The sequence below is a fragment of the Carcharodon carcharias genome, chromosome 8 (genome assembly GCF_017639515.1).
Source record: "Carcharodon carcharias isolate sCarCar2 chromosome 8, sCarCar2.pri, whole genome shotgun sequence".
Lineage (NCBI taxonomy): Eukaryota > Metazoa > Chordata > Chondrichthyes > Lamniformes > Lamnidae > Carcharodon > Carcharodon carcharias.
Window position 1 is genome coordinate 150,263,095 of NC_054474.1, and position 27,216 is coordinate 150,290,310.

The window sequence follows — 27,216 nt, forward strand, 5'->3', positions numbered from 1 at the left end:
GGACAGAACCAAAGACATTGCTGAAGTAATTCAGTTAATGGATGAAATCCAATTCACTTTAAGATTTAAAAAAAATGACAAGATAGGTTCGGTGAGCCTGTCCCTTATTGATTCCTGCCCTAGTCTTCAATTCCTCAACACTCCAAATAAAACTCTTTTCCTAGCAATCTGCAGAGCAAATGTCAATAGAAGGTCAGTTATCTGAGCAAGCCAGAGCAGATAAGCAACTCACTTGAGACTTCTTGGATCGAAACAAATTCTTAACTATTTTCAGTACCAGATTGGGAAACTATTCTAGTTTCCTCCCATGCAATACCTAATACCATCCTTCTCCTGACAGGGCAAATAACTGAGTCACAAACATCAGCAAGCCAAATTGGCAAAAAAAAATGTAAGCTTCTTGGCAATAGTTCAACATTTGGGTTCTGCTTTCTGGACTACAAATTAATTCCTTTAGCAATAACAAAACCAAAGCAAGCCACAGACCATTTGAAAGATCATTTAGGTCGCAAAATATGTTTTCGTGTGACTAACAAGCCAAATTTTATTAATATGTTGCATTGGCAACAGACAATATTGTTGACAAAGTTTAATTCATGCTCGCAGTCCGCCCCACACAATGCAGTGCCAATCACAGCAATGCTAAGCAAAGATCAGATACTTTCCCACCAGGGGCTGGTATATTTACAATATATACATTGTCACCACCTTCAGCTGCTTCATCATTGATCTTCCCTCCACCATAAGGTCAGAAGTGGGGATGTTCACTGATGATTGCAGAGTGTTCAGTAAGTACCATTTGTAATACATCAGATAATGAAGCAGTTTGTGTCTGCATGCAGCAAGACATAGACAACATTAGGCTGTTAAGTGCCAAGCAATAACTATCTCCACCAAGAGAGAATCTAACCATCTCCCCTTGATGTTCAATGGTATCACAATTGCTAAATTCCCCCACCATTCTGGGGGTTACCATTGACCAGAGACTGACTGGACCAGCCATATAAATACTGTGGCTACAAGAAGCAGAGGCTGGGAATTCTGCAGTGAGTAACTCACCTGACTCTCCAAAGCCTGACCAACAACCACAAGGCACAAGTCAGGAGCATGATGGAATACTTTCCACGTTTTTTTTAAATTACACGTTCATGGGATGTGGGAGTTGCTGGCTAGGTCAGCATTTACTACTTATCCCCAATTGCCCTTGAGAAGGTGGTGGTGAGCTGCCTTCTTGAACCGCTGCAGTCCACATAGAGTGTAGGTACACCCACAGTGCTGTTAGGGAGGGAATTCCAGGATTTTGACCCAGCGACAGTGAAGGAACTGCAATATATTTCCAAGTTAGGATGGCAAGTGGCTTGGAGGAGTACTTCCAGATGGTGTTCCCATGCATCTGCTGCCCTTGTCCTTGATGGTAGTGGTTATGAGTTTGGAAGGTGCTATCTAAGGAAGCTTAGTGAGTTCCTGCAGTGCATCTTGTAGACGGTACACACAGCTACTACTGTGTCTCAGTGTTGGATGGAGTGAATGTTTGTGGATGGGGTGCCAATCAAGCAGGCTGTTTTGTTCTGGATGGTGTCAAGCTTCTTGAGTGTTGTTGGAGCTGCACTCATCCAGGCAAGCGGAGACTATTCCATCACACTCCTGACTTGTGCCTTGTAAATGGTGGACAGGCTTTGGGGAGTTACTCACCACAGGATTCCTAGCCTTTGACCTGCTCTTTTAGCCACAGTATTTATATGATTAATTCAGTTCAGTTTCTGGTCAAGGGTAACCCCAGGATGTTGATAATGCCATTGAATGCCAAGGGACGAGGGTTAGATTCTTCTCTTATTGGAGATGGCATTGCCTGACACTTGTGTGGTATGTTACTTGCCAGCTCAAGCCTGGATATTGTTCAGGACTTGCTGCATCTGAGGTCATCATGAATGGTGCTGAACATTGCGCAATCATCAGCGAACAGCCCCATTTCTGACCTTATGATGGAAGGAAGGTCATTGATGAAGCAGCTGATGATGGCGCAGTCCAGGACACTATCCTGAGGAACTCCTGCAGTGACGTCCTGGAATTGAGATGATGGACCACCAATAACCACAACCATCTTCCTTTGTGCTAGGTTTGACTCCAACCAGTGGAGAGTTTTCCCCCTGGTTCCCATTGACTCCAGTTTCACACAGGCTCCTTGATGCCATAATCGGTCAAATGCTGCCTTGATGACGAGGGCAGTCACCTCACCTCTGGAGTTTCACTCTTTTGTCCATGTTTGAACCAAAGCTGTAATGAGATCAGGAGCTGAGTGGTCCTGGCTGAACCCAAATTGAACATCAGTGAGCAGGTTATAGCTAAGCAAGTGCCACTTGATAGCACTGTTGACAACCCCTTCCATCACCTTACTGATGGAGAGTAGACTAATGTGGTGGTAATTGGCCAGATTGGATTTGTCCTGTTTTGTGTATAGGACATTCCCGGGCAACGTTCCGCATTGCCAGGTAGATGCCAGTGTTGTAGCTGTACTGGAACAGCTTGGCTAGGGTCACAGCAAGTTCTGGAACACAAGTCTTCAGTACTATTGCTAGAATATTGTCAGGGCTCATAACTTTTGCAGTATCAAGTTCCTTCAGCCATTTCTTGATGTCACATGGAGTGAACCAAATTAGCTGAAGACTGGCATCTGGAGTATTGTGTGCAGTTCTGGTCACCACATTACAGGAAGGACATAATAGCTCTGAAGAGAGTGCAGAAGAGGTTTACGAGAATGTTGCCAGGGTTAGAAAAGTGTAGCTATGAGGAGAGATTGGCTAGGTTGGGATTATTTTCCTTAGAACAAAGGCGGCTGAGAGGTGACTTGATTGAGGTGTACAAAATTATGAGGGGAATAGATAGTGGACAGGATAAAATTGTTTCCCTTGATGGAGAATTCTAGAGCCGGGGACATAGATTCAAGATAAGTGGCAGAAGGTGTAAGGGGGACATGAGGAAGAACTTTTTTTTTTTACGCAGAGGGTAGTGGGTGTCTGGAACTTGCTGCGTAAGTTGGTGGTAGAGGCAGAAACTTTAAACTCTTTTAAAAAGTACCTGAATCGGCACCTAAAGTGCTATAAGCTGCAGGGCTATGGGCTAGGTGCAGGAAGGTGGGATTAGAAAGGGCACCTGGGTGTCCTTGGGCTGGCATGGACAAGATGGGCCGAATGGCCTCCTTCTGTGCTGTAACTTTTCTATGGTTCTATGCTGGGGACTTCCAAAGGGGACGGAGACGGATCATTCACTCAGTACTTCTGATAGGGGATGAGTGCAGCAGCAACATTGCTCAAGGAGCTCAACACCATCCAGGATAAAGCAGCCCACTTGATCACGATCCCATCCACCATTTAAAGATTAACTCTCTCTACTACTGGTGTACAGTGGCAGCTGTGTACACCAAGTACAAGATGCAATGCAGCTATCCTCAAGGCTCCTCTGACAGCACCTTCCAAGCTCACAACCTCTACGACCTAGAACAATAAGGCCAGCATGTGTTAATGTTGCAAATACTGTGACAATTGAGCGCATGTTCCAGTTGTGATGAAGTGCAGATGATACTAACTGGGGAAAGGTTAGAACACAAATTAAAACCAATTTCCTTCTCAGGGTGGGGTGGGGAAGTAGCCTACACTTTATTATTCTGGATTTTGTGAATAAACCTATGTTGAAGACAGACTGACTCCAGCTTCTTCCTTTAGCAGATGCCTGGTCAGCAGAATAACAGCAGCTGTATGGGAACATCACCACCTGCAACACCACCACCCTAGCTTGGAACTCTAATCGCCATTTCTTTACCGTCGCTGGGTCAAAAACCGAAAAACCTAGACACGCTTCCTAACAACACCTTGGCTGTACCTACACGACATGGACTAGAGTAGTTCAAACAGTGGCTCACAGCCATCTCCTCAAGCAATTATGGTAGTCTCACCAGCAAATCTCTCATCCCATTAATAATTTTTTTCTAAAAAGCTTGGTTTCTTGTGTTACCCAGCAGTTGGTCAACAAGCTGCACTAACACAGGTTTATAATGTTGCTGTATTAACTTACCAGCTAGCACGTTGTAATTTTTGGTTGTTGGGAAAAGATTAAATGGCAAAAAGAAACAGGAGCTTCTTCTACCTGTTAGTGCCGCTGATTTGATAAAGGCCACAGAGAGGTACGATGCACCGATGCGGGTTAGTGCCACTGAGGGCGAATTCACCATTTTCAGTTCTTCTTTGATAACTTCATGCTTGGGGTGGCCACTAGGGAGCTCACTTAGGCGGCATTCTAGTGAGATGCGAAGCAGATCCATTTTCTGGGCTGATTCTTGCAATCGTGACAGTGCCTGATGTTAAATGCAAACCAATTTTTTTCTTAAATAAGATCTTGCTGCACAAAATTTCAAAGGTAACAATTTTTACAGTCTTACAAGGTTAGTGAACAGGCTTTTCCTCCACAATTTTTCCTTCTTCATTTCCTAAAGACACAGATTCATACCAAGGTACAATTCCATTAGCAGAATAGTTCATTATTATTCTGCTCATTTAAGCATGGATAGCAAGTGTCAATAAGCTTTGCCACAAGTGCAGATGACATCCTAAGGCATTTCATGGAGGAGAAATAGAGGGAAAAAGCATGGTCCCCAAGATATGTTTTGAGGAGGCTTTTAAAGGCTATAAGTGACAAGAAGTTGAAGGGAATTCCTTACAATGTGTCCTAGACAGCTGAAAGCTTGCCACTAGTTGAAGTAGCAGGGCAAAGGGGTGGAACAACAGGCCAGAGCTGGAGGATCAAAGTATTCAATGCATGGCTGGAGAAGGCAAGGTGGAGCAAGACTAAAGAGGGATTTATAAATGAAGGCAAGGATTTTGAAATTGATGCATTGGGGAGCTGAGAGTTTATACAGTCAAGGGTTGGAATGTGGAACTTGATGTAGGACAGGCTGCTTACTGGGCACATATTTGAACAAGTTGGAGTTTGTGGGCTTAAGAGGAAGAGACTAAAGGCAACAAAAGGGATGAGGATTTTAGCAGTACAGAGTTGTCTTTCCCTTATTATTAAACTGATGGCCCATCTACCCATGCAGCCAGACATTAAAGATCCCATGGCATAACTCAAATGATCAGGAAAGTTCTCCCAGTGTTCCTCAATCAGTGTAAAATGAAACAAAATTAGTTATCTGATTGCTGCCTACCAGAGTTTGCTATGCAAAAATTGGCTGCTGCATTTGCCTATGTAGTAACTCTACTGCAAAAGTAATTAATGGTTTTTAGATGTCCTGGGAAATAAGCTGTATAAATGCAAATTCTTCATTTCCATAAGGCATTTATCAAAGGTTTGCATAACATTCCCTACACAAATACTCATGATCTAGATCAATAGAGCAATACAGATGTTAAGTTTTAACCCAATTATGAAATTGACCACTTTATATAGAAAATTATAAAACGTATCAAGCATACAAATTTTCAAAATTCAAATTGTAATTCAGTCCAAACAGAAATTTCTCTCAAATGGAGATAAAAAAGAATATTTGCACAATCATTAGTTTTTGCATGTTAATGACACCAGATTTTCTTCCCCGAATACAAAAATGTATAAGGAAAGCAACTGTTCCTTCTGCGATACCCTGGTCTGCTCCTCCATCACCTGCTCCACTTCCTATGTCAACCTCCCATGCAAGCGCAGGAGATGAGACACCTGTGGTTTCACATCCTCTCTTCCCACCATCCAGGATCCCAAACATTCCTTCTAGATGAAACGGTGATTTATTTGTACATTTCCCAATAAACTGTATATAATACTCACAATGAAGTCTCTATACTGGGGAGATGAAATGCAGATTGGATGATTACTTTGCTCTACACCTGTTCAGCCTTTAAACATAAGCCTGAAATTCCAGTCATTTGTCACTTTAATTTTCCACTTCATTCCCATTCTGGCCTCGGCCTCCTATTTCAATGAAGATCAAGGGAGGTTTGAGGAACAGCACCTCATGTTTCAGTCAGGAACTTTACAGCCTTCTGGACTCAACAACTTCAGATCATAACCGCTGCCTCCATTTTCTCACCTGCTCTCTGGTTCACCTCCTCTAGTCCCATTTTTTTCTTCTTTATATGTCCCTTTATCATCCCCTTTTTGTCTTGCGCAATTATCCCTCTTATCAATTACTCATTCCTGCCTTCTATCCCATCACAGATCTTCCCTTTTGTTCTTTCTTGCCCCCACCACTCTTTTTCTCAGAGTCTACATTTATTTAAAAACTTTAACTTCTTCCAGTTCTTCCTGATCTGCTGAGTATTTCAGAATTTCCAGCATCTGCAGTATTTTATTTCTTACCAAATGCATTCTAATTAAATCAGTTTTTCCATAATTTGAGTGAGAAGTAACTTTCTGTAGATTTCCTGAGTCTCACCCATTTAGCACAAATCATGCAATTGTCCTAGAACAGCTTCATCATACCTCAGCCAGAACTTTCTTGTCCTGGACCTTCCTTCCTTCCAGCAACTTCACTGCATTGTTTGCACCTTCTGCTATTGCAGACTCAACCCAGAGATGATGCCTCAGTTCTTCAATTCGCAGCTCCAGAGGGCTGATGGCTCCTTTGTTGCAACCCACAACAGCAAGAAAGTAAGATCAGTCTCAGTGATGATTAGTTTCTTGAGGTGACTAAAGCTTTTTTTCAAATCTAATTATCAAAACATATTTGCTCAGGATGGTAGCTCACAGCCAAACTGCATAGCTAGTACAATATAATGGCCACATTTCTTTTTAAACTTAAATTATCTAAAATGACTTTTGATGAATCTCATTCTTATGCAATTTTATGAGAAATTTGGAATTTTGTATACTTTTGAATTAATACAGTAGAATGCAGCAAGAAAGACTAAGACTACAGAAGGCATGGTAGCGCACTGTTTTTGTTCTTGGAATTACCCACACCGTGAAGTCCACAACTTTGCCATGCCACGGAAGAAAGGTGCTCGATGGGGGTGTGGGGTCAGGCACTTCCCCACAAGAGTACAAGAAAAGCTGGATGGAAAAATACTAAAGGCCACTCATCAACAGTCTCAGCGATGGTTAGACCCTGAGAGAAAGTCATTTTTCCATTCTCGCTGTTGGGTAATGATGCTAGAATACCCTCTCAAAAAGGAGAAGATACAAAATAAAACAAAGTGACATTTGAGCTTAGGCACACGCTCCAGCATTGGTGCAGTGCAGCTACAGCCCCTGCGGCAGTGACAGAAGTTTTGTCATCTGTGACTCAGAGTTGAAAGGCTCCTCATGTCATGAGGAGATATTAATTAATTGGTCACATCTTCAAAGAATAAGGTTCTGGGCTACTGCTGCATGCTTCCTAGCTACTACTTCAGAGCGGTACGAGCAAAGCTCTCTGAGCAAGGGGCCCATCCACTAACGTGGTTTTAACAGCCAAGGGGAACAAGAACAAAATAGACCCCACCCTTACAAACATTTACAAATAAGGATCAAAGAAAATCTGTGTGAAATAAGTACATTTTCTGGCACATTTCTAGTTTCTGGCACCAACCTATAGTTTCATTGCTGTCCTCAGCTGCTCCAATGGTGTGAGTTACTTTAAGGATCTGCATTCGGATTATATCAATCTTTATCTTACTGTCTTGTAACATCTGTTGTGCTGCCGCTAACATTTTACGATCCTGGAAACAGATGTTTTTTAGCACCTTATACAGAGAAGAGGAAGTAAGTTCCATTAACATTAAAAACTGTTCCAATCAGACAAAAAAAAAATTCCTGGAGCCTCATTTTTATAGCAAAAGCAGAAAATAGTATTTCTTTAAGGTTTCAGTGAAGTTGGATACAAATAGAAAGATGAAAAACCTTTGCTCAGTCCCCTAAACCATTAAGTTCCTGACCGCTGCTGTGCAAAAGATAGCAGACACTTCTTCCATCATACAGGAAGTATGATAAGAGTAATCCCAGGGCCATCTAAGAAAAACATAGGGTAAGTAAACCACCATTTCTGACATTAGATCTGCTCATCTTAGCATGACCAAGGGAAAAGAGGAGAAACAAAATATATTCACAACAGAATGTTTCAGCAATGATATCTTGTGGCATGGAACTGAGATTTTTTTCCCATACTGCTGAATCACTGCGGAATATGCAGAACAAAGGCTAGGTGGTTCCTCACAGTAGAAGAAAACATTAATAGTGGGCCAATCTAACAGCATTTATGAACCACCACTAAGGACCACTAACCTTTAAACACACTACTTACCCTGTCTATTCTGTCCAATATTACTATATTATATATTGTTTTGCAGCTGTGCATCCTTAAAATTATTTGAAGTTAATAATCTTTCAAAAGGTTCATAAAATATGGAATATGTTAGCGTCAAAACCAACCTTATTTCTTTCCCTTATTCCAAGCAAAGAAAATCAAATTAGATGGCCATCGTTCACCTTGAAGCTCACATCATAAACTTTGTTCTTTATTTTCTCAGTAATTGTCTTCCTCCTAAGCTCGAAATAAACAATCTTACGTATTAGCCTCCTTCCCGATTCCCACTGTTTTAAAATCAGCATTTTTCAGTCTTTTATTCTAATTCACTGACTAACTCCACCTCACTACTGGAGTCTCAAGTCTTGCTCTATCAAGTTTCCATCAAATCTCAACATCTAGAGCTACCAAAGAGAGATCAAAACTAAGCAAGAGCCTAAGTGATCATATCTGCAAGAACAAGTTGATGTTATTTATAATATACCATCACACAGTAAGAATTATGTAATACAAAAACAAAAACAGAATTACCTGGAAAAACTCAGCAGGTCTGGCAGCATCAGCGGAGAAGAAAAGAGTTGACGTTTCGAGTCCTCATGACCCTTCGACAGAACTTGAGTGCGAGTCCATGAAAGAGTTGAAATATAAGCTGGTTTAAGGTGTGTGTGTGGGGGGTGGAGAGAGAGAGAAGTGGAGTGGGGGTGTGGTTGTAGGGACAAACAAGCAGTGATAGAAGCAGATCATCAAAAGATGTCAACAACAATAATACAAAAGAACACATAGGTGTTAAAGTTAAAGTTGGTGATATTATCTAAACGAATGTGCTAATCAAGAATGGATGGTAGGGCACTCAAGGTATAGCTCTAGTGGGGGCGGGGAGAGCATAAAAGATGTAAATAAATAAATAAATAAATAATTTTTTCTTCTTTTTCTCTTTTTATAATGGAAATAGGTGGGAAAAGGAAAATCTATATAATTTATTGGAAAAAAAAGAAAAAGGGGGAACCAGAAAGGGGGTGGGGATGGGGGAGGGAGCTCACGACCTAAAGTTGAATTCAATATTCAGTCTGGATGGCTGTAAAGTGCCTAGTCGGAAGATGAGATGTTGTTCCTCCAGTTTGCATTGGACTTCACTGGAACAATGCAGCAAGCCAAGGACAGACATGTGGGCAAGAGAGCAGGGTGGAGTGTTAAAATGGCAAGCGACAGGGAGGTTTGGGTCATTCTTGCGGACAGACCGCAGGTGTTCTGCAAAGTGGTCGCCCAGTTTACGTTTGGTCTCTCCAATGTAGAGGAGACCACATTGGGAGCAACGAATGCAGTAGACTAAGTTGGGGGAAATGCAAGTGAAATGCTGCTTCACTTGAAAGGAGTGTTTGGGTCCTTGGACGGTGAGGAGAGAGGAAGTGAAGGGGCAGGTATTGCATCTTTTGCGTGGGCATGGGGTGGTGCCATAGGAGGGGGTTGAGGAGTAGGGGGTGATGGAGGAGTGGACCAGGGTGTCCCGGAGGGAGCGATCCCTACGGAATGCCGATGGGGGGGTGAAGGGAAGATGTGTTTGGTGGTGGCATCATGCTGGAGTTGGCGGAAATGGCGGAGGATGATCCTTTGAATGCGGAGGATGGTGGGGTGATAAGTGAGGACAAGGGGGACCCTATCATGTTTCTGGGAGGGAAGAGAAGGCGTGAGGGCGGATGCGCGGGAGATGGGCCGGACACGGTTGAGGGCCCTGTCAACGACCGTGGGTGGAAAACCTCGGTTAAGGAAAAAGGAGGACATGTCAGAGGAACTGTTTTTGAAGGTAGCATCATTGGAACAGATGCGACGGAGGCGAAGGAACTGAGAGAATGGGATGGAGTCCTTACAGGAAGCGGGGTGTGAGGAGCTGTAGTCGAGGTAGCTGTGGGAGTCGGTGGGTTTGTAATGGATATTGGTGGACAGTCTATCACCAGAGATTGAGACAGAGAGGTCAAGGAAGGGAAGGGAAGTTTCAGAGATGGACCACGTGAAAATGATGGAGGGGTGGAGATTGGAAGCAAAATTAATAAATTTTTCCAAGTCCCGACGAGAGCATGAAGCAGCACCGAAGTAATCATCGATGTACCGGAGAAAGAGTTGTGGAAGGGGGCCAGAGTAGGACTGGAACAAGGAATGTTCCACATACCCCATAAAGAGACAGGCATAGCTGGGGCCGATGCGGGTACCCATAGCCACACCTTTTATTTGGAGGAAGTGAGAGGAGTTGAAGGAGAAATTGTTCAGCGTGAGAACAAGTTCAGCCAGACGGAGGAGAGTAGTGGTGGATGGGGATTAAGAATTATGTAATGCCTGCTGAGGTTGGAACACAGAGGTCTTACCTTTGATGGCCCATTTGAGTACATCTGGATCATGTTTTCAGCTCCCTGTTTTACCTTCATTTCAATATTTAGCTGTTTCTTCAGAGCTGTGATTCGACTGTTGAGAGGAGTTAGACATGGCTCCCAGCAACAGGGGTCTGGAGACAGTCCGTCATCTGAAGAAATTTAATAATAGAAGCTCTGGGTGCTTTTTGTTTATTTACAATAAAGACAGGCCTTCATCAGGACTCAGAATTAAAGGAAACCAAAGAACTTATTGTCCTCTACTGAACTGATGATCTTGTTTGATGCTCATTGCCACGGCATCTAACTTTTAAAGCTTTTGTTTCTTTAAAATTACAACTTTTTTGGAGTTTTGTACCGTTGAAGTGTTTGACCTCAATAAGGCCAGTAACTGCATCAGTGTCTGCCTATTGCAGTGGCTCAAGTGGATGGGAGCCCATGCCAGATTTTAAAGAGCAAGGAATTCTGGAGGCCTGACTAATGTCATCCCTTCAGCCTATATGAAAAACAGATAGACTGGTCATTCTTTTCATTGCTGTTTGTTCCACTTCATTGTATTTCAGAGTAACCAATTGTATGGGAAATGTTTTGACATGTTTCTGACACAGAAGATGTAATGCAAATTCTTTCTTTCTGATTTCAGCTTGAGTGTAGGTAAAAATCTTTTCTAATGACTGTTCACCAAAATCACCCCCCAGGCTATCATAGTCATCCTTACATTACTGTGTTCCTTCCTTTCTTCATTGGTGGTAACCCAGAATCATAGAATTGTTACAGTGTAGAAGGAGGCCATTCAGCCCATCATGTCTGCACCAGCTCTCTGAGCATTTTAACTTAATGCCAATCTCCTGCCTTTTCCCTGTAACCCTGCACATTATCTAAATAGAAACAATCATCCAGTGCCCTCTTGAATGCCTCAATTGAAGCTGCTTCCACCACACTTCCAGGCAGTGCATTCCAAACCCTAATTACTCACTGTGTGAAAAAGCTTTTTCTCACTTCACATTTGCTTCTTTTGCAAAACATTTTTAAACTGTGCCCTCTGGTTTTCTATCTCTTTGCGAGTGGAAACAGTTTATCCCTATCCCCTCATTATTTTGAAAACTTCTATCAAGTCTCCTCTCCAAGGAAAACAGTCCCAACTTCTCTAATATTTCCTCATAAGGAGTGCCTCATCCCTAGAACCATTCTTGTAAACCTCTTCTGCACTCTCTCCAATACATTCACATTCTTCCTATAGTGTGGCGCCCAGAACTGTACACAATACACCAGCTGACGTCTAACCCATGTCTTACATAAGTTAATCATAACCTCCCTGCTCTTGTACTCTATGCCCCTATTAATGAAGCTTAGAATACTGTGTGCTTTAGAAACAGCACACTCTACCTGTCCTGCCACCTTCAATGACCTATGTACATATAAACCCAGGTCTCACTGCCCCTGCACACCCTTTAGAATAATATCCTTCATTTTATACTGTCTCTCCATATTCTTTGTACCAAAGTTTATTACCTCACATTCTCCGCATTGAACTTCATCTGCCACCTGAACTTTATCTGCCACCTATCTGCCCTCTCCACCAATCTGTCAATGTCCTTTTGAAGTTCTACACAGTCCTCAGAGTTTACAATTCTCCCAAGTTTTGTGTCATCCACAAACTTTGAAATAGTCTCCTGCACACCAAGATCTAGATCATTTATATATATCAGGAAGAGCAAGGGCCCCAGTACTGACCCCTGGGGAACTAGCGGGGTACAGCAGGGATCAGTGCTGGGAACCCAGCTATTCACAATATTTTTTTAATGATTTAGATGAGGGGACTAAATGTAATATCTCCAAATGTGCAGATGACACAAAGCTGGGTGGGAGGGTGAGCTGTGAGGAGGATGCAGAGATGCTTCTGTGTGATTTGGACAAGCTGAGTGAGTGGGCAAATGCATGGCAGATGCAGTATAATGTGGATAAATGTGAGGTTACCCACTTTGGTAGCAAAAACAGGAAGGCAGCAGGCGGTAAAGAAGGCAAATGGTATGTTGGTCTTTATAGCGAGACGATTTGAGTACAGGAGCAGGGATGTATTGCTGGAATTATACAGGGCCTTGGTGAGACCACACCTAGAATAGTGTGTGCAATTTTGGTTTCCTTATCTGAGGAAGGATATTCTTGATATAGAGGGAGTGCAGCGAAGGTTTACCAGACTCATTCTGGGATGGCTGGATTGACATATGAGGACAGATTGAGTTGGTTAGGATTATATTCGCTGGAGTTCAGAAGAATGAGGGGGGGATCTCATAGAAACCTATAAAATTCTAACAGGACTAGACAGGGTAGATGCAGGAAGATGTTTCCAATGGTGGGGGAGTCCAGAACCAGGGGTGACAGTCTGAGGCTATGGGGTAGACCATTTAGGACTGAGATAAGGAGAAATTTCTTCACCCAGAAAGTGGTGAGCCTGTGGAATTCGCGACCACAGAAAGCAGTTGAGTCCAAAACATTGTATGTTTTCAAGGAGGAGTTAGATATAGCTCTTGGGGAAAATGGGATCAAAAGATATGGGAGAAAGCGGGAGCAGGCTATGGAATTGGATTATCAGCCATGATCATAAGGAATGGTGGAGCAGGCTTAAAGGGCCAAATGGCCTACTCCTGCTTCTATTTTCTACGTATGTTTCTATGTAACTCCACTACAAACCTTCTTCCAGCCCGAAAAACACCCATTAACCATTACTGTTTCCTATCCCGCAGCCAATTTTGTATCCACGTTGCTACTGTCCCAGGAGCAGATGCTGTGTAGAATTCCCCTTTAAATTTCATAGTTCATTATACTTCTACGCAAATACTCTGCCAATCACCACAGCACAACTTAACTATGCAGTACGGAAAATTTAAATTAAATTTATAAATCTTAGCTAAGGCTCAAAATTGTTTTTATTAGCAGCTCCATATTAATTTTTGCTGCAGAATTTTAGGAGCCAAGTAGAGTCCTTACTTATTACTCTTACTGTAATTGCATTGAACACAGTCATAAGTTATTGTCATAACACACAGTATAATGGAATAGTGAATGAGCCTTGGATGGCATGTGCTGCCCTCACACTATTACACTTTCAAATCACTATTGCACTCCCAAGTATCTCATCATTGGGGCAGCAGTGAAGTTGGAAGGATATTGTGTCCTTCCCTTTTGAACCAAGGTCTGTAATGTTTCAGTAATACTGTTATAGCTTTATAAATTAAGCTTTGATAGGGTGAAGTGTGAACTATGCAGGGAATGTTGCCAACAAGGGGAGGGTTAGAACGAGGAGCAGATTTTCAAAAGCATCTCTTGATTAAACCAGAGAAATTTTTCTTTTCCCTCATGATGGCCTAATTTCCAATAATTATGTCCAATCGTCAGGAACATCTATTTGCTTCACCTCAGTACATGCTTTGCTATCAGATTAGTTTCCTTATTCTTTTTTTCTCCTCTTCTCCCAGTGGTGCTGGGTTTCATTTTCATGGATTGTAGGCACACTCCCAAGTGAGCCATGGCATCCTAAAGTCAGCAGTTTTTTTGCAGAAAATCTGTGGGACTTCATAGTCAAACTTGCATGTGTGTATACACTTTTCAACAAGTGGCAAGGCAAGTGATCAGGAGCAGGAATCCTTTCTATCTTAATTTTGCTTCCGAGTTCGGTCTCAGAGACCAACTGTGGCATCTTCATCAGTGCCCCGGCAGGGATCATCTTACTTACCACAGGAATCGCACTTATAACACACTGGATGATACACCCAGCCACTGGGCTATTGAAAGAGGCTAACGTTTATTTCCCCCATTCTCCCAAGAAAATCAATAATTCAATAAAGAATTAATAATTGAACAAAAAAAAAGAATTAGTTAATAGTGGAACTGAGCTTGAGGAATACACAGATCAATACGGGGATGCATTTTAATTTAATCATAGTTTTGTACAGCAATATACCGAGTGCCTAGCTCCATAGAAAGGGTTAGATCTTCTTATCCAAGCCTTAGAGTTCAGTTGCACTCACCTCCCCGATTGTCCCTGTCTGCGACAACAATTCGTGCATTCAGCTCCTGAAGCTCCCAGTGCAGTCGCTCCAACTTGCGATTTGAGGTTTTCAAAATGTTTTCCACATGTGCCAGATTTTTTTTGTCCGTCGTCACCTTGCGTAAGTTCTCTGTTCCTTCTTTGATTTTCAGCTCCTTTTGTATTTCACGCCGTATCAGATCTTTCACTCCATCAAGTTTCTGCTGCATGTCTGGGTCCAAGAGGTCAGTTCCCTCTGCCATGTCCAGACTCTGGCTGATCAACAGCTGGTAATTATTGCTCTAAAAAAATGAAATTAATGGTTATGGTTTTTCATTACTGCAAGTTAAATTGTTATATTAGTAAGTTACTGAAGAGCCTCTAAAAATAAAAATGAAAGAAGGAAATTTTTAGCGTCTAGCTGAACGGGCTTGGTTTAATATCACATCTGATCTGAAAAACAGCACCTCTGAAAATGCAACTAAATGACCTCAGCGCTGATTCGAATTATAGCTAAATTATATGATCAAGCCCTGGTGTGGTTCTTACACCACAGGCTTTTTACCAGACATGAGTGCTATCAAGTGAGCCAAAGTTGGCAACAACTGGATCAGTAATTTATTATAGAGTCAATGTCTTAAAAGATACGCAGCATGATAGTTTACACTTAATAACTGAACAGAATCAAAAATTCAAGTTATCTTGGTCACTACAATCTGAGTAACGTACATGATCACATTGAATGGCAGATCAAATTAAGGAGTTGAATGTCCTATTCTTGTTCCCCACGTTCCATATGTTACTGGCGTTTATCCCAACGTTAAAAGCTTAACACTCCAATTACTGCTATATCATATCATTCAGTTGCAATGAATGTTACAATTACTATACGCTATAAAATTTGATGTAAAAATTGAAATTGTTCCCATAAGTTAGCCTGCATTTAATGCTGTAATTTTTTGTCTTGTCCTGTGAAGCTGCTCTACTCTTGGGTTGGCACCTTTGATTACTTCAACCAGTTTCCAAATTGAATCAGTACTCTAGTATTTTCCCTAGAGCACCAAACAGGAATTAACAGGTGCATGAAGTCACTTGCTTCTCTGGGCATTTGACCTAAACAGCCACAGCACCACACTCGTTGTCTGTGAAGCATCCTGGAATATTATTCTCAGAGATAAAAACAAAAAGCTGCGGATGCTGGAAATCTCAGACCCGCTAAGCCACCGGGTAAAAAAAACAAAATTTGCACTGCTTCTAATGAAAGGTCATTGATCTCCCTCGACACTGCACTGCTGCCCCTCAGCACTGACCCTCCGAACAGTGCTGCACTCCCTCAGTACTGCACTCGGAAGCGTCAACATGGGATTTTATACCCAAGCGTCAGGGGTGGCGCCTCGAACCCACGTCCTCCTAATTTAGAGAATTGCCCATTGAACAACAGTTTATTTGACCAGGGCTCACTCCCAGGCTGCTATGACTGTTATCCGTTTGGATGCAGCACTGGGTGCCCACGGACCGTCCGCCGCCATCGGCAGGCCGGCCGGCTCTCCCGGGGCTGAAGCCGCTCTGAGGATCTGCTTTCCACCCGGTGACTTTTCCTAACCTGTTGGCAATCACCCGCCATCATCCCTCAGCTACTTTATTTCTTTCTTTTTCCCAAAGGGCGGAACTGTCGACTATCCGGTCATTTCTGCTCCATTTCTTCACCTCAAACCGGTTAGCCACTAACTGACACTCTTCGAAAAATGTTTAAACTCGGAGCACGCCCAGTCCTTGATTTGAACCGGGAGCGGCACTCCCTCACCGTCCATTGGACAATTGAGGGCACGTGGGCGCTGTCAATCACCTCTCCACCAACCAATGGGATGAGAAAGGCGGGGCCCAGCGCCTGGATGATGTCATCGATCTAACTGACGCTGATATCGTCCAACCACCCCGCTCAGGTTGATGCGTTGACGTCATTCTTCAGGATCAAAAATGCTTCTTCTTAATAAAACCCTGCGTTGCTTCGGTGTTATCAAAAATGCCCCGTTTCTCTTCTCAGGCCTCGTGTCATATGAGGCAGACAAAGCAAGTGCCCGTTTCTAAAGCTTGAGGGGCGCCACTCCGCATCAAGCGTGGCTGACCAGGAGACCCTCTCGCTACTGTCTGCAATAGGTGTATTGGAAGGATTTACAGGTTGACAATCAACCTGTTTGGCTAGTTATGAATGCACCCTCTGTGGCCATTAAGTTCTGGAGTGGAACTGGAACTCAGCTTCTGACGCAGAGGCAGGTATACTACCCACTGTACCGCAAGACCTCATCTCCCTTTTTAGAGGGGCACTATTAATTGAGAACTAAATCAAAAATCAATGGAAACTTGCAAAATTAAATAATAAAATTGCACCTGGCATTCAGTATACCTTCCTGTCCCTGCAGTGACCACAAGTTTCGGAAGTTCTTAAATGCACTGACAGACACCAAATTGCTCTCTTTCTAGAGCATGGAGTCAAAATGTGTTTGGACCCACAGAACAATTTTTCACTTATGGAACACTTTGGTTGGTCAAGAGATGGATGTTCTGCCCAAGGTGTAGCGGTACAGGCAGGTTTTAAGGATGTTTTTTCAAGGTAGGAGAGATGCAACAAGGTGCATATGCTAACAGGGGGGCACAGAAAAGGGTGCATAGAAAATTTACATGGTTGATACCGGAAATGTTTGTGTGTGTGTACAGATCAGGACAGGATTAACAGGCTTGGTCTCTTCTCTTAAAGTAGACTTTGAGGGTTGGCCTATAAGAGAGATATTTAAAATTATGAAAAATTTTGATAGTGTAGATACATAAAGAATGTTTCAACTTGTGGGGAAGAGCATAACTAGAGGCCATCAATATAAAATAGTCACCAAATATTCAATAGGGAATTTGGAAAATACTTTTTCATCCAAAGGGTGGTGAGAATGTGGAACTTGCTACCACAGAGAGTGGTTGAAGTGAATAGCATAGATACATTTAAGGGGAAATTTGACAAGCACATGAGGGAGAAGAGAATAGAGGGTTACAATGCTAGATTTAGATTAAGAAAGATGGGAGGATGCTTGAGTGGAGCATAAGCACCAGCATGGATTGGTTGGGCTAAATGACCTGTTTCTGTGCCATATATCCCATGTAATCAATGTCCCATCAAGTTGACTTTAAAGTTACCAATTCTTTCAAATCCCTCCATTGATTAGAGGGTTAATTCAGCTACTCTGTTCATATCTTCTTGAACTCCCTGAGTAATATCCTTTACTTTACTTCCTGCTTTCAAAAGATGTTTGAACACCTTTTTAAGAACGCCTTCATCCACCTCCCAAACCTAACTCCTCAATTTCCTCTTATTCCCTCCCACTTGACATTCAGCATTTTCCCTCCCTAAAGTAAAGATCTTCAAGATGTCTTTCTGCACATGAAGAGTTTTATAGAAATGTAAATTACTTTTAATTCACAGCAAATTTCCATTACAGGTTTCACTTGTGGCAAATTGTGATCTCAAATGCACTGTCTGGAAGTGAATTCAATAAGAAGTTTTGGTCTTAGCCATTGCCCTGTGGTAGCATTCACCTCTGAGGTAGTGGTTTCAAGTCTCCACTCCAAGGCTTGAGCACAAAACCAAGGTGATACTCCAGTGCAGTACTGAGGGAGGGGAAGGCTGCACCATTTGAGATGCTGTCTTTCAGATGAAACCCTGAACCGAGGCTCCATCTGTCCCCAACTCTCAGTTGGAGGTAAACAATCCCATGACACTATGTCAAAGAAGAGCAGGAAAGTTCTTCTGGGTGGGTGTCCTGACCAATATTTATCCCTCAATAAATATCACCAGAATAGATGATCTTATCATTATCACATTGTATGTCAGAGCTTGCTGGTCGCAAACTGGCTGCTATTTTCCCTACATTTTTATAACGAATACACTTCAAAAGCACTTTGTTGACTGCAAAACACTTAGAGATGTCCTGAGGTAGAGAAAGGCATTCTAGCAACGCAAGGTATTGATTTTTGTTTTCAAGAGATATAGATCTGGAAAGGAAAACATGCAAAGGCTCTGGGTAATGAACAGGGGCTGTGGGAGAGGGAGCGAAACTAATTGGATAGCTCTTTCAAAGAACCAGCAGAGGCAAGATGAGCCGAATGGCCTCCTTCTGTGCCCCGTGGCTCTGTTCCAGCACCATTAAGTGAATTGGAATCCTCCAGCCAGCAGGGGGGTGGAAATTGTCTGAAGAACTTATGAATGCGACGAGATCCATCTTTCGCTCCGCTTTGTAGCTTATTTAAATATCAGCTGCAAGACGGCTACAGTTAAAAGAGGGAAAAATAAAAAGGTACATATATGAGGCAAAGTTCTGTGCAATAACGTGAGAAAAGTTCAAATTAAACTTATTCTCTGAATGGGGTTTATATATTTATTTTTAAATCATTGAACAGTTGGCGATTATTTTGGGGCTGCAAATAACTTTTTAATTTTTACAAAGTTTTTAAGGGGCTAAGGGAAGCGGCCTGGAGGATGTGGCGGGTGTTGGTGCCTCTTCTGCTGGTATTAGTGTCTATCGTGAGCAGCCACAACGCCAGTCAAGGCTCCCCAGATGAGCTCTTGCTCTGCCGGTCGTGTGGTTTTGAGGTGGCCGCCAGCCGGGATCTCAAGTTCGTGGCCAGCGCCCTGGCTCTAGCTCAGCGGAACGACACGGTGATCGGCGAGCTCAGGGTCCCGGTGCAGCTTTTCCAGAATCCGCAGGGGCTTCGCTTCCAGGTGCTCACTTTCAAGAAAGCCGCAGTCCACAAGCACTGGCCGGCGGATGAGCAGTTCTCCTGGTTCCCTGGGTACTCGTGGACAGTGGCAACGTGTCCCAGGTGCCACAGTCACTTAGGTTTGTTTGTGTTAGTTTCATTATCAACATTTACAGCTGCGTGACAGTCCTTTCAATGCCATAAGTATTTAATCAGTTGTGAGCTTCACTTGCGTAAAACTCGATTATAATTGACATTTTTTGTTTCCAGGATTATGGGGAGAAGGCAGGGGACAGGTGAATTGCTCCTTCAGAGGGTTAGTAATGCCACGATGGGGCGATTGGTTTCCTGTACTGTAGCCATCTTTTGATTCAATTCATTCATGGGGTGTGCGTGTCACTAGCAAGTCTAGCTTAATTGGCCTTGAGAAGATGGTGGTGAACTACCTTCTTAAACCGTCAGCCTGCATGGTGTAGGTACCCCCCATAGTACTGTTAGGGAGAGAGTTTAAGGAATTCGACCCAGAAACAGTGAAGGAATGATGATTATAGTTCCTAGTAAGGATGTTGTATGACTTGGGGAAAAACTTGCAGGTGGTGATCCCATGCATCTGATGACCTTGTCCTTCTAGATGGTAGAGGTTGCGGGTTTGGAAGGTTCTGTCGAAGGAGCCTTGGTGAGTTGCTGCAGTACATCTTGCAGATGGTATGCATTATTGCCACTGTGCGTCGGTGGTGGAAGGAGTGAATGTTTAAGCTGGTGGGTGGATGTCAATCAGGCATGCTGCTTTGTTCTGGATGGTGTTGAGCTTCGAGTGTTGTTGGAGCTGCACTCACCCAGGCAAGTAGAGAGTATTACATCATGCTTCTGACTTGTGCCTTGTGGATGTGGACAGGCTTTGGGAAGTCAGGAAATGAGTCACTTGGTGCCAAATTCCTGGCCTTTGACCTGTAGTTAACCATAGTATTTATTGCTTTGTCCAGTTAAGCTTCTGGTCAATTGTATTGCCATTACGTAGGAGCATAGGAAATATGAGCAGGAGAAGGCCATTTGGCCCCATGAGTCTGCTCTGCCATTCAACTGGATCATGGCTGATCTTCTACCCCAATGCCATTTTCCTGCATTATCCCCATGTCCCTTGATGTCTTCGATATCTAGACGTCTATCAATCTTTGTCTTGAATATTCTCAATACTGAGCCCCCAAGGCCCTCTGGGGGAGAGAATTCCAAAGATTCACCACCCTCTGAGTGAAGAAATTCCTCTTCATCTCAGTCCTGACTGGCCTCTTATTTTGAGGCTGTCCATCCCCTAGTTCTAAGCCAAGGGAATCATCCTTCCTGCGTCAACCCTCCTGAGCCCTGTAAGAGCCTTGTATGTTTCAATGAGATCACCTCTCATTCTCCTAAATTCTGGAGAATATAGGACCAGTTTCCTCAATAAATCCTCATAGGACAATCCCAACATCCCATGAATCAGTTTGGTGGTGCTTTGTTGTACTCCCTCCATGGCAAGTATATCCTTCCTTAGCTAAGGAGACCAAAACTATACAGAATACTCCAGATGCAGCCTCACCAAGGCTCTATATAATTGCAGCAAGACTTCTTTACACCTGTACTCAAACCCCTTTGCAATAAAGGCCAACATACCATTTCAGTTCTGAAGAAGTCATATTGGACTCTAAATATTAAACTTTCTCTCCATTGATGCTGCCAGACCTGCTGAGTTTTTCTAGCATTTTCTGTTTTTATTTCAGATTTCTGGAATCCACAGTAGTTTGCTTTTATTCCAACATACCATTTGCCTTCATAATTGTTTGTTGCATCTGCATGTTAGCTTTCAGCAACTCATGAACAAGGGCACCCAGGTCCCTTTGGACATAAACACATCCCAACCTCTCACCATTTAAGAAATATTTTGCATTTGTTTTTCCTACCAAAGTGGATAATTTCACATTTCCACATTATTCCATGTTCTTGCCCACTCATTTAGCCTGCCTAAATCTCCTTGAAGCCTCTTTGCATCCTCCTCACAACTTATTCCCACATAGTTGTGTGTCTTCAACGAATGTGGAAATAGAACATTTGGTGCCCACATCCAAATCATTGATATAGATTGTGAATATCTGGGGCCCAAGCACTGATCCTTGCAGTACCTCACTAGTCACAGCCTGCCAACCTGATAATGACCCATTTGTTCCTACTCTTTCTATCCATTAACCAACTCTTAATCCATACCAGTATTATACTCCCAGTCCCAGGTGTTCTAAAGTTGCTTATGTGGGACCTTTTCAAAAGCCATCTGAAAATTCAATCATGTCCACTAGTTTTCCCCTTATCTATTCTGCTAGTTACATCCTCAAAAAAACTCCAAGTTTGTCAAACGTGATTTTCCTTTCATAAATCCATGTTGACTCTGCCCTATCCTACTATTAAGTTCCATTTTAAAAATGATTAAAGAATTTCAAAAGGTAGGTAGAGAAGCAACTGTTTCTGCTGGTGGGGAGAGTCCAGACCCAGAACAAGGGGGCACAACCTTTTAAAATTAGAGTTAGGCCTTTTGAGGATTATCAAGGAGTATTTGAAGTCTGAAACCCTCCCACCCCAAAATCTGTTGAAACTAAAGTCCATTGAAAATTTTAAGACTGAGATTGATATGTTTTTATTAGGCAAGGGTATTGATGGGAAACAGATGAAGTTGAGATATAAATGCACCATGATCTAATAGAATATGCTTCAGGTCTGAATGGCCTACTATTCCTAAATCAAACATTGTCTTTAGCTCCCAGTACAAACTGTTTTCTGGTCTCCAATTCTATTCCCTCCCTATTTGCGATCTCATTGTCCTAATTGACTTGGAGCCTGAGTTCTGATCCCATATCCCTTCCATCACCAAGGCAGGCTTCTTTCATATTCACCTTTACTTCCAGACTTGATTATTCCAATACTCTCCTGGCCAACCTCCAACTTTCACCCTCTGAACTTGCCTGCACCATGACACACACCAAGTTCTACTCACCCTGAATTCCTTATTGGATTTATTAGCGTTGGCTTCCAGTCCACCAGTGGAGTGCCTCAAATTTTAAAAGTCCCATCCCAATGTTAAAATCCCCCCACAACCTATTTCTGTAACCTATTCCAGGCCAGGCCTAAGCTCTGGAAATTCCCTTCCTAAACCTTTCCACTTCTGAGCTCCTTTAAAATTGCTTAAAACCTACCTCTTTGACCAAGCATTTAGTCACTTGTTCTACTGTTTCCCTCCTTTAGTACAGTTAGTTTTACTGATTAAGCTCCTTGTGAAGCACCTTTTGATTTTCAAGGCACTATAAAAATGCAAGTTGTACTGTTGTATAACAGGTTACCTAAGGAGTTGATGCTTAGTTCTGTCTATATTCCATAAATTTGATGTGGATCTTTCATGTTTTTCAACAGGTTGGTCATTTCAGCCCAACATTTGGCCTCAACGTGTTCCAGATAAAGAATTTGAAGAATCAGAAGAAACATTTGTTGCACTGATTCTAGACAGACTTCTTCAGGAGAATTTTGCTGCAACACTTCTCATGGTGCCAAAGTCCTACCGGAGTTGAAATCAGTTTGTTGTACTCCTTCATAAAGAAATAAATATTTATATTATATCATTAGCCATAATTTTATGTTTAGGGATATGACTTAGAATTAAGTAAAATGTATTTATTAATTATCTCCCATAGTAATCCAGACATCTAGGCCAATAATCCAAAGATGATTTCAAATCCTATTAGCAGTTTTGGGAATTAAGTTGTGAATTAAATAAATCTGGAATAAAAGGCTAGTATCTGTCATCATAATGACAATGAAACCATCAAATTGTCATAAGCCAACTGGTTCACTACTGTCCTTTAGGGAAGGAAACCATATCCGGTCTGGCCTATTAAGGACTTGATCCACAGCAAGTTGGTTGATTCTCAATTGCCCCCTGAAATGGCCTAGCAACCTCTGTTGTCAAAGCTACAATGCAAAACTCAGTTAGACAGATCATAGAGTATTAACATAGGTGTCAGATTCATACATGATAAAAGCACAACCAAAATACTTATGAACATCTGAGAACTTATGCCAAGATTGGGGGAGCTGTCCCACAGACTAGTCTGCAAATATGACTTGCTCGAATGCCAGCCAACAACCTAATCTCCTTCTCCCCCAACCCCCAAAACCATCACCACCCTTGGGTATGTCCTGACTTATCAGCAGAATAGACAGAGGTGGTGGTAGTGGTACACAGTTGGGAGGGACTACAGACCTCATGATGTCAGGTCAAACATGGAAAAGGAAACCTCCTCCTGAATATCACCCTTCCTTCAGCTGATGAATCAGTATTCCTTCGTGAACATCACTTTAAGCACTGATGTTAGCAAGGGCATCAAAGTGCAAATTGTGGCTTGGTAGCACCTCCACTGATCAAGCTGGCTATGCAGACATATCTACTAGACTGGGTCTGCAGCAGGTGTGAGAACCAAAGTGAGGGAAAAGCCTATTTGACCTCATCCTCACCAATCTGTCACAGTTGTATCAATCCAGGGCAGTGTTGGTAGGAGTGACCACTGCTTGGTCCTTGGAGGCCCAATGTGCTTGGCACTACTACCATGCTAAATGGGATGATTCAGAACAGATTCAATAGCTTGGCCTACAGTGCTTAATGGATGCATAGTCATCAACAGCAGTAGAATTGTATTCCATCACAATCCTGGCCCCATATATCCCTCACTACATCACTAGCAAACCAGGAGACCAATCCTGAGAGGATAGAAGAGCAGTGCCATGTGTAGCCAAATATAACCCCCAGAAAGGGAATTCAGCAATGGTATTGCCAGTGTATGTCAAAGGGAGAGTTTTAGATAGATTGTTATGGATTGTCATTACCTGGCACTTACACAGCAAAAATGTTACTTGCCACTTTAGTCCAAGCCTGAATATCACACAGAAAAATACAAATAGCCGATTCCTAAGTCAATCTTATGAACAGTTGGCTATCCAAAAATTAAAAATGTTAATACAACATAAAAAGTTGAATTAGTACACAAGAAAATGTGCCAAGTAAATTATGTTTGGAAATCTGATGACCTTGGAAACTCCCTAAGCAAACCCATTTGGAAGACTAACACATCAAAACCTAGTTTGGGGAAGGAAAGGTGTATCCAAGATTGGGAGCAGTCTCTCAAGGTGGCTATCCTAAAAATCTAATTACTCACCTAATAGAAGCTCACCCAGAAGTAATGTCACAAAGCTTGTCTTCTAGTAAACTAACAATTCTTTGTATTATGATGGGTATTGGAGTAGAAAGACGTTTGTATACACAATCCTAATAGCTACATAAATGGTTCCCATAGCCTGGAACTCATCATTTGGATGTTTAATTGACAGAAAATAGTGCTTACCACTTACTTACTAGCAGAAGAGCTTGGTAATCCTCAGAATGCAAACATTTCTGGAACAATCTAAGGTTTGAATCCTGCTAAAGGGAATTAACCTTTGACGTGATAAAAAGTGATCTATTTTCCCTCCGATCTAAACTTGGTCTGAGGTTCTATGATAGTACACAAGGGGTTAAAATTCTGTTTCACTCAAAAATGTTTCAGCTTTGTTAGTTGTTGCTGGGCCTACATCCAGGGGAGGAGCGTTCTCTGCTTCTATAATCCAGTGGCATCTGCACACTCATTTTGTTGCTGGTTAGGAAATTATTGGCCCCTCCTGCTTCAGGTACTGCACTTTTATTGTGGGTCCCCCTGAACTAAAGTTTTTTTCAAAATCTATGATTTTATCACACTTAAGACCCAATTATACATAGACTACAGTAACATGCTGCAGAAACTGGACTGACTAATCTTAGAACTTCTAGGAGCCCCAATACCACTAATAACCATGATCACTATGAACTTTGATACCAAATACAGGTATTTAATTTCCTTGTGCCTTACTTAGATAAAAGGAGCAGCAGTCTGGGTACTCAGCTTACAACCTTATTGGGGAAAGTGTATCCTTGAGAAAAAAATTGTGATGAACTTTTACCCATGTCTACACTTAATGGAGTTGCATTGGAATAGGTCAGAAGTTTCTCACCTGAGTGGAGTCTACACTAAGTATTAAGTTTGATCAAAAAAAGTGGTAGCATGCAAATCCCCTATCCTTATTTTCAAACTGGAATTGCAGAAATTGAATTACTATAATTTAGATCCTAAATTTTTTCCACATCTGAGAATCTATTCCCGAGGCAAAAATATTAATGTAGGACTTAGGAACAGTAGGCCATTTGAGCCTGTACTGCCATTTGATAAGATCATGGCTGATTTGATTGTGGCCTCAACCCCACTTTAATTTTTGCCCCCATAACCTTCGACTCTCCTGTCAAAAATATCTCTAACTCAGCCTTGAATATATTCAATAACCTAGCCTCCACTGCTTTCTGGATAGGAGAATCCTGTAACCGAACAAGAAGCTATCCTTGTGAGCTCCAAATAAATAATAATCCATAAATAATTTTCATAGGTGCTTACAGGGTTACAGACAAAAAGAGGGCTTGAGACCAAGCATGACTGGCTTCAAAGAGCCAGGAAAGGTACAATGGGCTGAAATGCCTTCTTCTGTACCATAAATGACTATGATTCTAGGTAGATGTCTATACCAACAATGGTAAACTCCATATATTTCCTGAGAAACTACATGCTAAGTTTTGCTAAAGGAGTGGCTGTTCTGAAATGACTTAACGATATCTGATTTCTTAAATGCTATCTATCCACTGGTTTGAATGGTTAACTCGCTTCTCTAATAAACCACAAGTATTAGTCAGATACACGAGGATAACCAAAGGCACAGCAAAAGACTCCTTTGGTAATCGCCATTTATAATGGACAGTTTGCTTTTTAGGTTACAGTACATTTGTAGCTTCTAGCAATATCAAAAGGCCAATGTTAACTTTGTTAATTGTTCTATTTCATTGGATAAGATTAGAACAGTGCTGTTTGTATTGGTAATATATTTCCAGATGTACACAATGCGCAGTAAAGACAATACACAGCACTATGGCAAAACATGTATACAAACTTTATTGTAGATAACAGTAAAGACAGATTGATGAGAACCAATTTAATTAAAAAAAAAAACAAGTTTAAGATGAAGTCAGGACACCTTAGGCTGCCATATCAAACAAATCCCAGTACACATTTAAAGATCAGGTGTCTATAATCCAGTGGAACATTCTGAAATGTGGTTTATAGACATCATGCTCTCCAGAACATTGCTAAGCAAAGCGATGGCTTAGTCAGGTCCCATTATCAGGACAATTATGTAAGCAAAAACAAGAAATAAAAACTAACTACAGCTCTGGTTATACTCATTAGGCTTCTTGTATGCCATCATTTCTTAGACGAAAGTGTTCAGGTCCATTATTACTAGTTTAAGGAATCACATGCCTTATGCTTGCATTGCTGGTGGTAGAATTATTAGTCATTCCATCTACTTGCCAAAGGAAAAGTGGCATAGTAGGTACCAGTAAGCTTTTTTGCATTCTGAGAGTTTTCCCATCTACAACTCAACTCAGTTTCTTTGTCTCTACCGGAGTGGCAAGAATGCATTGATAGACAGGGAGAACCTGCTCAAGAGAATCTATTTCTCCAAATGAAAAACATGCAAAACGTACAATTCCCTCTCACGAAGACTCACTAAAAACACCAGGAGAAATTGGAGATTGGATTTGTGAAACAATTGTATTCATTAGCTGCTCAGGTTATATTGCAGTCTAATTGAATACTGGGGAAGGGGTGGGGGAAATTAGATAGAAAAATTTATGA

The 27,216-nt window shown here is 42.0% G+C and overlaps 2 protein-coding genes across 4 annotated transcripts in view; one reads left to right on the forward strand and one right to left on the reverse strand.

Moving 5' to 3' along the window:
* Positions 1–16,420, reverse strand: part of LOC121280996 (serine/threonine-protein kinase N2-like) — a 41,438-nt gene extending 25,018 nt beyond the window's left edge. The window contains exons 1-6 of one of the 2 annotated variants that reach the window (XM_041193524.1): positions 16,257–16,420; positions 14,655–14,955; positions 10,624–10,778; positions 7,553–7,682; positions 6,466–6,605; positions 4,141–4,348 (exon numbers count right to left, since the gene is read on the reverse strand). In XM_041193524.1, coding sequence (XP_041049458.1) covers positions 4,141–4,348; positions 6,466–6,605; positions 7,553–7,682; positions 10,624–10,778; positions 14,655–14,955; positions 16,257–16,280 — 958 coding nt within the window. In that variant the 5' untranslated portion in view covers positions 16,281–16,420. Of the gene's footprint in view, positions 1–4,140; positions 4,349–6,465; positions 6,606–7,552; positions 7,707–10,623; positions 10,779–14,654; positions 14,956–16,256 lie in introns of both variants that reach the window. The other variant, XM_041193523.1, reaches the window with a different exon arrangement.
* A 2,558-nt stretch (positions 16,421–18,978) lies between these two features.
* On the forward strand, positions 18,979–26,446 carry si:ch211-51h9.7 (uncharacterized protein LOC558400 homolog). Of its 2 annotated transcripts, XM_041193530.1 has the most exons (3): positions 18,979–18,993; positions 19,144–19,536; positions 22,826–26,446. In XM_041193530.1, exons 2-3 carry the CDS (start codon positions 19,176–19,178, stop codon positions 22,978–22,980), a joined length of 516 nt encoding a protein of 171 aa, XP_041049464.1. In that variant the 5' UTR covers positions 18,979–18,993; positions 19,144–19,175; the 3' UTR covers positions 22,981–26,446. The 2 variants fall into 2 exon arrangements, with proteins under 2 accessions (XP_041049464.1, XP_041049463.1); XM_041193529.1 differs by lacking the exon at positions 18,979–18,993 and having other exon boundaries at positions 19,007–19,536.
* The last annotated feature ends 770 nt before the right edge of the window (positions 26,447–27,216 follow it).